The 13,543-nt window shown below is 42.7% G+C and overlaps 1 protein-coding gene across 1 annotated transcript in view; it reads left to right on the top strand.

Annotated features, from left to right (window-relative positions):
• LOC145992760 (pickpocket protein 28-like) overlaps positions 1–13,543 on the top strand; it is a 99,998-nt gene that overhangs the window by 54,494 nt on the left and 31,961 nt on the right. Inside the window, exons 5-6 of the mRNA XM_083129148.1 lie at positions 109–251; positions 969–1,179. Coding sequence (XP_082985274.1) covers positions 109–251; positions 969–1,179 — 354 coding nt within the window. The remainder of the gene's footprint in view (positions 1–108; positions 252–968; positions 1,180–13,543) is intronic.

Genomic DNA, 13,543 nt, shown 5'->3' with positions numbered 1-13,543 from the left:
AATACTGGGTACAAAGACCCAGGTTCGATCCTCAGTTGATCAATGTTCACTAAACTTCTCAGTAAGTTACAATAAATGTCACTATAGCAATCCTTGTTCCTATTTTAGGTATTGGTTGGATGCAATGACATTATAAATAAATGTACAATTGGGAAGGATAACTGCACAGGAGAATTTCATCCGAATCTTATGAACGGGATGTGCTGCTCCTTCAACATGCTGTCACCATTGGATAGCTATACAAACAAATCGTGAGTCATGCTTTTTCTTTATCTCATCTTGCTCTATTAACTAATTTGTAGTGATAACATAATATTCATAACTACAATAAATTAAGGTAAGAATTTCCTACATCCCCTTCATCAATTTCATCATATCATCAATCATTCTCATCTTCGTGATTAGCCAAAAGTGGTGGAAAAGCGAAGTAAAATAAACCTAAACAATCAATCAAGCAATCAACATATTTTATCATTCACTAAATCTAAAAGAAAAACATGTTAATGTTGCATCAATACTTTTTTGTTTATGTATGTGCCGTTATATAGTATTTATAATAATTACTAAAATTACCATCATATCCAACGAATTGTACAGTCACGGACACTTTAGGCTTGTAACATCTCCATTGACTTTCAATTGGATCATTACAAGCCAGAAGTGTCCGTGACTGTACATTGATACAGACATGAGTGTCATGTCGGAACACACATCACACGGAAGGATTGTGGGGGGGGGGGCTGCCTCCTATATACGTTACGTTTGTGATTTTATGAACAAAAGTAATACATATACATTGGGGACACCCTATGGAACAATGTAATTCATTTTCAATTCTTTACAAAAATGTTCACAGTTGAGAAATTAAAAAAAAACAGAGGTGGTACTGGCAATTTCCACACAGGCACCTCAAGTAAGCCAGGGTTAATTTTTTTTTTACTGTTTCCCCCTTTTATGCATATTTTCAGATACAAATACCCTACGGAAGAGCAGAGCAAATTGTGGCCAAGAGCTTCCGGTTGGGATGTGGAGCAGGGTTACACTAAGAGAAATGACATAAAAAGTCCAACATATCCTGTGCATAAACACGAAACAGGAGATGAGGGGACGTTGCAGTTTCATGTGGTAAAGAAGAAGGAATTTCAGCAAAGTGATTGTAAGGTTGACTCGAGATTCTTGGTAAGAACACTGTAAGCTATTCTTTTATTAATTGTATTATTCCAATCCATGTCATAAATGCTATTTTCAAGTGCATTTAATTGGCTTAACGATCAAATGTGTGTTCATAATTGATATTGAGGCAAAACTACCAATTTGCATTTATCAGTCAGCATTATGTGCTATCCAGTTCCGGGATTGCGCATTTGGTGGTAGCAGGGCACCGTACAGCTGACCGAATGGTTTAAAGAACCGTTCACAGACAGTTCGAGTCTTCCGCTCACCGGGTGACTCAAATCAGCACAGTTCTTGTTTTTCTATTAAGTTGTCTGTGAATATTATTGTTGTGTCATCAACCATTGTGTACAAATAACATGATTGATACTATAAATATGAATTTACGTATATCTTGATGTGCATGTAAACGTGCACGAGGTAACGAATTCAACATTGCTGAACTGAACTATGGAATCGCTTGCGTGAGCAGGTTGGTGGAGCTGTTCAAAAAGGACTCGCTGCTCGTTGGATTATATGGATGGGGCAATGGACATGTTTGGAACAAGCCGAAAGGAATCGGTTAACATCACGTTCATTGAGGGATTGCCAATTGTTTGCAATGGCACAATATGTCAACTAAAGACAGCAGATGGTGTTACGATTCGTGTATCGAATTGTAAATTGTAATTTATTCTGAAGCCGAATATCGAGTAAAGAGTGTGTTTGAACTTCATGAGTACTTGCATACTTCCCATTTGAATGAAGCTGTTGAACAAGTGTACAAACTAACAGAATTGTTCCTCACTGTTCCTGCCTCAAGCTCGTCGGTGGAAAAGTCGTTTTCTGCACTGTAGAGGATTCATACATTTCAACACAGCACACAGACTCAGGCAAGAAAATCTGACTTGGGACTGATATCCATTGAAAAGGAGCTGCTAAAGAAATTGACCAGAAACTCCCGATTCTACGACTAAAGGATCGTCGGATCGAGTTACAGTATAAATGAGAATTTTCATTAAGTAATACATACATATGCTATTATTGTTAACATAGAGTGTGTGCATTTTGTGTTTGAAATTGGGTATGCCTAGGCCTATACATGGCTTAGATTCAAATAGATTCTATTTAGTTAAAATGTCTTTGGGTTTTCTTTATCCAATATTCAGGTCAGGTTTATCTAAGGAAGCCTTACACCTTTCATAGAATCACCCTACGCCACTGATTATAAATCTTAATATGCTAGCATGCGTGTGATAACATTTATGGCCATAACTCGCGATTACGTGTTCTCGTAAAACGTGGCTCGGATCAATGAACGTGGCGAAGCCATTTTGGGCAAATACAGCTGACTAGTCTTAAACGAACATATCATAAGGGTTATTGAAACCAATCTAACATATTAGTACGTTAAGTATAAAGAACTTCACTTGCAAGAATAATAAATGATGTATTAGTGGGTTGTAAGTCAAGGTCATGTGACATTGGTTACATGTAATAATTCGCTTATTGAAGGGGTGATTATTATCTCCTCAGCTAATATCATTCTTTATGATATGGATCTTTAGTTTGACGGTTTAAAAATGTCGATTTTATTATTTTGAAAACCGTCCAATTTTTACTTATTTTTTTTTCAAAATCGCTTCTCAGTTACCAAGGAAAGTATTGAGTCTAATGATAATTTAGCTAAAGACACCGCGTTAAGTGGTTACATGTTATAGCCTTAAGAGTACTCACACGGGAAGTACCGAATGTGTCTGTATCTCATTTATTCAGTTGTGAAGTCGCTTGCTGATGTTGGCTGTACAAAGACTATATTGTGAAAGATAAGATAGAGTATTCATATACAAAGTTAATTTTCATCCTTGCTACTGTTAATAAAAAACTCATGGTTTAACTGTGCTCGCTCGACGTCGAATACTTATTTAACGTGCCTGACGTCATTCTGGTTCTACATTACAATGGTAATGTCAAACCCACCAAAACAATTAAACAAATAAACAAAAGGCAATCATTAAGAACCTATTTACCTTTTGTCCCAGGGTAAGTGCCATCAGTTGGAGCCCAAGAGATTACATAGGGTAGAACAAATCACACCACAGGGTTAGTTCGATATATATACACTGTAATTTCTATAAAGAGCACATGCATAAACATTACATCATTGCCCCTTTCATTCTCACAGTCACACTCGCATTCATTTCTCGGCAATCCAATAGACATGAGTAATTAATACAATAATAGTTCGGCGGCATGTTTAAAGTTAGCTACATTAATTTAAACTGTTCTTAATTTGACATTTTACTTTTGCATTTACGGAAAAACATGTTCCGGTCGGAGCTTTACCTGTACGACAAAACACTACTCCTTTTAAGTTGTTGTTGTTGAATGAATGTTAATCTATATATTGTTAATTTTGAGGTTAACAAGGATCACTGATATATAATTATATTGACAATTTATAGCGTCGTACAATCTGAATGTTAAATACTTTGGATGAATGGATAATTGAACGCTGTACGGTTTTACATGTTAAAATGATAGTTGATGCAATTTAATCACCGTAATAAGCAATGTCTGTTCGAGATTTTTAATGTAATTAAGTGAGTTCATTGGATGTCACGACGGGGCGAACGAAGCTTATCCATTTTCACGTCCATTCCGGCTTACCTTTGTCGGCTCTGACTGAAGTCCTCGTGGTGAAGTCGTGGATGTTTGCGGCGTGGTCAATAGATGGCTTCCGGGCGATAAGATAGGATCTCCGCATCTTCACGGATTGGCAACTGGGTCGGACGCCCCCCAGCAGGGCCTTTCTCTGTCTCTACTCCATATTGATAGTACACAGACACGTGCGAAATAACACAACACGGAACGGTGCGACACACAAAGCGGATACTTTAAGCGGGTGGTTCGCGGAAGATTGTGTAGGATAACACGCCGAAGAAAATCTGAGTAAAACTGGTGGTTTCCCTTCTCTGCGCGTCTATTTATTTGCTATTCAAAAGGTCTGTTACGGTACCCTCTCTGTCCAAGCGTTGCTAAATTGTCATCAAGTCGTAGCCTCTTGTTCTGCTATCTTCGCCCGTATATTTGGAGTTCTTTGACCCTTCTCGAGCAGCACCTCGAGTAGAGGTTAGTAGGTGAAGTGCACGGGTTCCAAGCCCGAAAATGGGGCTCGGTGGGGCTCGCCTTAATGGATTTCTCTTGTAAGGCATGAGCCCCATTTTCTCGCAGTGTTGCCAACTCCTCACTCGAAAAAAAATCACCAATGTTTTTTTGGTCTAACCTAACCTAAAGCAAGGAGCTGGCAACCTTGCTTGAGGCTCCTTAATGGTTTGCTATTGTAAGGCATAAGCCTCATTTTCTCGCAGTGTTGCCAACATCTTACTCGAAAAAAATCACCAAGGTTTTTTTTTCTTGGTCTAACCTAACCTAAAGCAAGGAGCTGGCAACCTTGCTTGAGGCTTGCCTTACAGCGCATAAAGCAAGGTTGCCAACCTACTGGTGCTTTTGCCATAGCTTTTTACAAAAAAAAAGAGAGAGGAGAGAGAGAGAGGGAAGAGTTAAACAACCGACAGCCTACCTACAGCTTTTTTTTTTGGTCTAACCTAACCTAAAGCAAGGAGCTGGCAACTTTGCTTGAGGCTTGCCTTACAGTGCATAAAGCAATTTTTGCCAACCTACACACACTGGGCAAGGAGAGCCGGCACTGCCGTAAAAGAGAGAGATGGGTGGATGGCAACACTGCACGGGTTCAACGTCATCAAGTGAAGATTGCCTTAATGGTTTTCTCTTGTAAGGCATGAGTTTTATTTTCTCGCAGTGTTACCAACTCCTACCTACACTCTTTTTTTACTTGGCAAGGGGCTAGAGAGAGAGAGAGACCTACGGCTAACAACAGTGGTGAGCGAATGCGCCATATCGTAATTTTCCAACTCCGGCAATGTTTGTATATCGTGACCTTTGTAAACCTCTCTCGGGAACGATGTGCCATACATACACACACACACACACACGCGCGCGCGCGCGCGCTTGTATTGTGACGCATTACATACATGTGGAAAAAAAAACTTTGCCTGTTATTATAAAAAAAAACTTTGACCGTATTCTTAAATAACTAACAAGGACAATGAATCTTTTTGGCTTCCGCAAACAGATCAACATGGAGACTGCACCGCCAAATTTCAATAACCTCTTACCTTCCGTGTTATCTAAACTTAATGGTTTACTGATCGTTCACCTCAACAGCATTTGGACGAAACTGAATGACGATGTGGGCAAGATGTTTTATGTTTTTAATAACAATTTACATTTCTACGAAATTCCGATCGACGGGAAACTTCAAATCACCGTGAATCCGGAAAACGCAGGCGAAATCAAAATTTCTACCGGCAAGAATATTTTTCGAATCAAGCACGACAAGATGCTTTCTAACATTACGTACGATGTTTCTGCAGGAGATTATTTTTACATGGAACTCCTCGGAGATTATGACAAACTTATTCCTCTCTTCGTAGAATTACGAATCGTCTATCCTATTATAAATAACCGTTAACCAAAAATGCCTAACGACATTTTCGGCAACACCAAGCGTGTAGACCATGCAGAAGAGATTCTCATGTTGGACATTCGAGTTAAGAAGTTGAGGAGCGATTTGATTGCTTTGCAGGAGACCTTAAACAAAAGTTTAGAGTCGGAAATCGCTACGCTCCAAACGCAATGTCTCGACCCCATTCTGAAAATCGATTCCGAACTGAAGACGCTGATAAAAAATTATGTCGACGTACCTTCTTACGACAACGTTCAAAATATACAGTTGAGCGTGGATTCGCTTCAAAATGATTTGGCCAAATTACAGCAATTTCAATTGAAAAATGATGATTTGGAAAAATTGAAACTCGAAATCGAAGAACGAACTTCCGCAATAGAAAAGAATTTCTCTGAACTTCAAACCGTCGTGAAAGATATTGATGTAGAACGCTTGCACGTCGTCGTCTCCAAATTACAAGAAGAATTCACCAGCACGTTGGAAGAAATTAAATCCAAGTTGCAGACTTTGGAAGATACCATGACGAACCTACCATCGTCAGACGAACTGCAGGTCACCGGTAAAAGCGTCGCGAACATAAAAATTCAATTGGAGGCGTATCGAGATTTCGAACACATTCAAACCACCATCGCTACGCTTCAGGCGTCTCTGGAATTGATCAACGAAGAAATTAAAAATATTCACGCTGAAGCGAGAGCGTTGACGAGCATTCAAGACACGTTGAGCACGGTTCAGCAGAAGATCGAATATTTAGAAAATTTGAACGTCGAAACGAATCTCGCTCATTTTCATCACGTACTCGACAACATACAGGGTGACTTGGAATCGTTACGGACGAGCGTGCCTTCGAGCGAAGATTTGGAAAAATTGAAAACGGCGGTGACGGCACTATCCGATTCGAGGGACATCAAAAGTTCATTGAGCGATCTCGAGAGTAGGGTGGCCAATCTCCCCACCTCCAAAGAATTGCACGCTTTGAAAAGAAACATATCTCGAATGCTGAAACGACTAGAAACGGAAACGGCGAACGTGGAACAGATTCGAGACGAAATTAGTTCGCTGGTGTCGACGCTGCCCACTTCGCAGAGCGTCGCCGACCTTCACACGCAGTTTACAAAGATGCGAAGCATCGTGAACGATCTTACCGAGAAGAGCTCGAAATTGAATCAAGTCGAGAACCTTCAGAACATTGTCGTCAACATCAGAGATCAAGTTGGAGTGCTGGAATCCACGCAGGAATCGACGCTGGCCTCTTTCGGTGCCAAGTTGCAAGAACTCAACGAAAACTACAAGCAGTTGAACGTGGAAGTGAAAATCAAACCGTCGTTTTCTACCGTAACGGATACCATAATCGAGCATTTGCTGCCCATCGAAAATAAACTCGGACAAGTTCACAGTAATCTCGTCACCTTCGACACTAAATTCGCCAAATTGTTCACCTTGCAAGCCATCGAAATCAACAGCGTTCCCAATCAACAGAGAATCTCCACGTTCGTCGAAGGTAACAAACTGTACATGTTGCATCCTTATCATCCGTACTACAAGTTTCTCCTCGATGGGACAATTCAGATAAACGAATTTTCGTACTGGTCTCACGGCAGAAAAGCTAGCGTTCCCACCATGACCTTAATATCGAATCGTGGTGTCCAGAAAGCAGGAAACATTCCTCTGGCACGTTGGAACGAAACGCGCAACATATATGAAATACACGAAGACGAAGATCTCACCGTTTTCGACGTGAGTGCCGGCGATAAGCTGATCATTCAAAACACGAGCGAGGTGCCACCCTCTTTGAATCCCATCACGCTGGTGCTTCTCTTCAAACGTAATCTCTAAACAAAAAATGTCTAGGCAAGCCATCGTCGAAGAATTGCATAAACCTGCACGCCGCAACTACGAACGTTTGGCTGTGGTAACCAAGGGCATCGACGACCTCTGGCAAAGCGATCTCGTGGAGATGAGTAGCGGCAATTTGAAAAACGTACATAAATGGAACAAGGGCAACAAGTACCTCCTCACCGTCATAGACACATTTTCGAAATTCGCATGGGCTCTACCTTTGAAGGCGAAAACGGGATCGTGCGTCACGGAAGCATTCAAATTAATTTTTCGCGAAAGCGGCGGCAGACGACCTCGGTTTCTGCACACGGACAACGGTAAAGAATTTTACAACGCCGTTTTCCAAAAGTTTATTCAAAAACATGGCATTCGACATTATTCGACCTTCAGTCACATCAAAGCCAGCATCGTGGAAAGATTCAATCGAACCTTGAAAACACACATGTGGAAACGATTCACGCTTCGGGGAAATTACAAATGGGTCGACATCCTGCCGGAACTCGTCGACACCTATAATGATACGGTACACAGAACGATAGGCATGAAGCCAGCTGACGTTACCAAGTCTGACGAGCAGCGTTTAATTTCTACCGTTTACTGTCCAAAGTACACACCCACGACAAAAAAAGCTAAATACAAAATTGGAGACCGGGTGAGGATCAGCAAATTGAAACGCACCTTCGAGAAGGGATTCACAAAAAATTGGAGCACGGAACTCTTTACGGTGGTTCGAGTTTTACCCGGAAACCGACACACGTTTATAATAAAAGATAGTAGCGGCGAGATTTTGAAAGGAAGATTTTACGAAGAGGAACTCTCTAAAACGAAACACCCCGACACGTACCTCATCGAGAAAGTATTGCGTAGGAAAGGTGACAAACTGTTTGTCAAATGGCTGGGACTTCCGGAAAAGAGTTGGATCGACGCGAACGAAGTGATCTTGTGAGTACGTGGAACGTGGTGAAGCGTCTACCGGATCCGGAAAGTCAAACGAAGAAAAAGAACTGTGAGTTGCTTCCCGACAGCATTCGCTGTCTGATCGTAGGTCCTTCGGGGTGTGGGAAAACGACACTGCTCGTGGACAATTTTCTCCTTGCACCGAATTGGTTAGATTGGAAGAACAGGCACCTGTACGTGTTCTCGAAAAGTTTGGAGCAATCCAAATACCAGCAACTGATGAAACTGTACGATGGTCTGGACATTGCAACGTTCGCCTCGGAAATAAAACCACTCGACGATTGTCGTGAAAATTCAGTCGTTGTGTTCGACGACGCCATCCTGGAAAATCAAAATGAAATTCGCAACTTTTTCACGCAAGGTCGTCACAAAGGAATGGATTGCTTCTACCTAGCTCAAACGTTTTCCAAAATTCCAAAACAGTTAGTACGCGACAACGCTAATTTCATATGTTTGTTTCGTCAAGATCACACCAACCTCAAGCACGCGTACGATGACTACGTAGGCGGAGACATGAACTACAATCAATTTTCGGAACGCTGCTGCTCTACTTGCTGGAACGGTGACGATTTCGGATTCGCGACGATCGACATGACGAGGAAACCCAACGACGGAAAATACAGAAACAAAATCAACGACTTTCTAAACGTTGCAACGTTGTGAAAAACGACGTGTATAAATAACGTCATGACGAAACGAAAAATCGAGGACGAAAATCTCAAGCTTCGCGATTACCTCGCGAAACGCTTCAAAGGTTGGAAATCCGAGAATCGCGGATTCTACGAAGAGAAGAAACGTCAGGATCAACCTGTGATCGATGCCATCAGCGGTCTAGGTAAAGAAATTAAAAGTGTCACGGAACAAAATAAAAATTTGATCAACGAACTCGTACCGCTCGCAGCTAAAAGTTACGCCGTACCCACGCCCATTTCGAGCATTCCTTCGACGCCGTTCGAACTGAAGGATGCACCGGCACGACGTCGAGCTATAGGTAGCACGTCGTCGTCTTCGGATAAAATCGAGTTGGGGCCTTTGGCACGAGACTACCTGAGTACGGGGAAATTCGACAAGGATGAAGTGTTCGGATTGTATCCCAGCATGGAAACCAACGAAGGCGGTGGTGTGGTGTGGAAGATTGGGAAATCGAAGGTGACCTTCGAAGGCAACGACATTAAAGTTAATTTAGGCGAGAAGGATAGTTGGACCAGGTATCCGGGTACGGTGGGACTGTGGGAACTCGTTGCCAAAAAGCAGCCGAAAGATTACACCGACGAAGATTACCAAAGTTACAAGGAAATTCTGATCATGACGGATGCCTTGTACCAGAACAACGACGCCTCGCAGAATAGGGTGAAATCGAGCAGCGGCGAGAAGTACAGGAATCTCATCAAACCGATTTGGAACCAGGTCAAAACAGGCAGCGGCGTCAAACGCTACAACACGCTACCCAAAGAATTCGTTTGGGTGGACGACGTTAGGAAACTCGTGGACCGATTGTTGGTGATAGCCGGCGAAGAGAATGCAGGCAACCGTAATTTCTACAACGAGAAGGTTGGCATCGTGGACATGATCAGCACGAAACTTTCCAACTTCTTCGTGAACGACGACAAGGGCATAGGTTACCTGATCAAAATCATCAACACGCTGCCTCCGAAATTTTGGAACGTGGCCGAAGGAAAAGGACTCGTGAACGACATCATCAACAAGTTACCTTTCGAGATGCATCTACCTGGCTACCAGTACTGCGGACCGGGTACCAAACTCGAGAAAAGATTGGAGAGAGGAGACAAGGGTGTGAATCCGTTGGACGCCGCATGCAAAGATCACGACATCGCCTACAACACCACGCAGACGGATCTGGATGGACGTCACGAAGCAGACAGAAAATTAGAGCACGCAGCTTTCGAAAGGTTCGTCAGCAGAGACGCATCGCTGGGTGAACGGGTCGCCGCACTGGGTACCACCATCGCCATGAACACAAAACAAAAATTGGGGTGGGGTATATAAATAACATAGAGTAAAAAACAATAATAATAACAACATGTCTCGTATAACTGATTTGCCGCCAGAGCTACTATGTAAAATATTTAAACACGCAGTAAACGGCGATTGCGAGGATGTAGGGAAACTTGTAATCATAGCAAGAACGACGTCGGAATTTCGCATCCCTTGTGAAATGGTTCTCAAGGACCATCTTCGGGAGATCAGCGGCCTGAGGCACGGAGATCTCAACATTATGCTTTCGGCTGCAGGGGAAAAATTAAACGATAGGTTAGATGAATTGCACGAGGCAAGGCAGGGAAGAAGACGGTACACAGTAGATTGGCGCAAGTCTAAGCAGGAGACGGAAGATATCATTACGTACATCATCGCGTTTTCCGAAGCACGGACTTTCTTTCTCTGTTAAAAAAAAATAATAATATATATACGTGTCAAAAAAACTTGATATATAAATAACACACATCGTAAAAAAATAATCTTCGGTATATATAAATAACACACATCGTGAAAAAAAACAATTAAATTTCTCTCTAACACTCTGAAATTTTTTTTTGATATGACGACTGAAAAAATGAGTGATCTCCAAGCATTAAAACAAATGCTAAATTTGTCAGTCGAGTATGTAAAAATTCAGGAATTGGAAGTCGACAAACCTTACACGATAACTTCCGGTTCAATCGTTTCTACCCAGTATGGTCCCAAGGTACGCCTGTTGCTCAACGCACAATACAGTCTATTTTTACCAGATCGATACGCTAACATGTTATCCGACGAGAAGCTATCTATTTTAATCGAGAACAAAACTCGAATCGTGTACAAGGGGACAAAGGAACTTCTTGGCAAGAAAACGAAGCACGTAATAGAATTTGTGTAACGACTGCGAGGCCGTGAAAAAAAAATCTCGGAACATTTATATATAAATAACATACCGTAAAAAACTACACGAGAAAAAATCTCAGAATATATATATAAATAACATACCGTAAAAATAACACATAGAGCATCAACATGAAGCCCAAGGGTGTCGTGTACCAGATACCATACTCCAATCTTAAAAATCTATGTGCCCTCGATGGGTTACTCACCAAGAAACAACGCGAGAAGAAACGTTCTTGCTTGAGCAAAGGACACGGAATGAAATTACTTCTCAGCACACCTCAATTGAGACGCTTGCAGCGTTCGCGGAAACAGCAAAAGGTCGGAGGTTTCATATTCAGCATCCCGGCCATCCTGGCAGCATTGGGGGCCGTTGGAAGTTTGGCTGGCGGAAGTGCCTCCATCGCGAAAACCGTCATCGACTCGAAGAAGAACAAAGCGGAATTGGAAGAACAGAAACGTCACAACCTGGCCATGGAGAAGAAAGGGGGGAAGGGTGTGATGAAGAAGTTTAAAAAAAGAAACAACAGCACTCACCAACCGAGACATTGAATCTCTGATCGAACCGTTACAAATCAAACACTTCAGAGGAGTTTTCATGTCCGACTCGTTACCTTCAAGCGTTAAAAGAAGAGAATGCGGAGTAGTCAACTTGGACGGTCAAGAAAATCCAGGCACGCATTGGATATGTTACCACAAAAATAATGATAAAGCATTCGTTTTCGATTCTTTCGGAGGTGTTCCACCTACAAATTTAATTCATTATCTGAAAACGAACAAAACCTCTATATACTACAACGACGAACGCATTCAAAATTTCGGAGACGTGAACTGCGGTCATCTCTGCCTCTCCGTGCTCGCGTTTCTCTCTAAAATAAATAACCCTACGATCGAAGATTTCCAGAAAGCATTGTGGAACCTCAAACAGCATCACTAGGATGGGCGTGTTCCATCTCACGAGCGAATCTTCAATCTTGAAACTCACGCTGCACGACGACATCGTCTATCCTAAATCCGTGGCTCTGCGTGCATTCTACAGCATGTACCTCATACCTAACGTCACGCAGCACAACAACAAAATTAGCGTCGGAAGCGAACACATCGTCGTCACGCCAGGCCAATACAATCTTTCCACTTTGCAAGCTCAATTACCCAAAGGCACGTACTTTTCTCAAAATTCGGTCACGCACAGAGTGGAAAATCCTATCCGCGACGGAGACCGTGGACCTGGGCACCATGGGAGAACTTTTAGGTTTCGAGAACAACCACCCAAAACTCGAAGCTGGCATCAAGCACGTAGCAACCAACATTCCTAAATTCTTGGCCATAGAGACTCTGAACGTACACTGCAACGTGGCGGAAGGCATGATCACAAAATCTTCGGACGGATTATTAGGAAGTCACAAGCAGACGGGAATCATAGCCACTTTCAAACCAGGTTCCTAGTTCATGGAACCGATCATCTACACGCCCTCTTCGCCGATCTATTTTCCAGTATGTCGCAACCGCATAGACGACATAGAGTTGGTGGTGACGAACGAGAAAGGAGACGTGGTGGATTTCGCAGGTGCCACTACGACGGCCATCGTGGAGATCAACGTATAATAAATAAGCATACATGTAAAATGGAGCAAATCGAAAGTTACGAATTGCAATCTTTCCCTCCCAACCGTCGCACGTTCGCCAATCTCAACGAAGCGAACAGGGAGATCGAATACGACGTGGACGTAGGCGACGGGTTCGTTCATCCTCACAGAGCGGACCTCTACCTTCAATTCGACGTGGTGAAGAAGGAAAGCGGAGACGCGTTTCCCGCAGCAGCAAATTTGATACTCGTGGACAACTTCGTGCCTCACCTGTTCTCGCAGGTGGAGGTGAGGAAACACAACACCGTCATCGACAGAATAGATTATCCAGGCATCACGTCGACGGCAGTGGGAACGTTGAAATTATCCAAAACGGACGCAGCGTACTATCAGGCCGGGGGATTCGAAGCCGGGACCAAAATATCGACGACAAGTCACACGGTGCTCTTTCCCATGCGTCTGCTGCCTGGTTTCTTCTCGGACTACAAGGAGATCATGTGGAAGGGGGGACTGCGCGTCACGTTTCGAAGAGCGGCCAACGACAACGACGCACTGATGCGATACGCTACTTTGGGTCCGGACG

This window comes from Lepisma saccharinum, chromosome 9 (genome assembly GCF_977018435.1).
Source record: "Lepisma saccharinum chromosome 9, izLepSacc3.1, whole genome shotgun sequence".
In the NCBI taxonomy this organism is placed as follows: Eukaryota; Metazoa; Arthropoda; class Insecta; order Zygentoma; family Lepismatidae; genus Lepisma; species Lepisma saccharinum.
The sequence above is the reverse complement of the archived record's forward strand: the minus strand, read 5'-3'. Positions and strand labels throughout refer to the sequence as shown.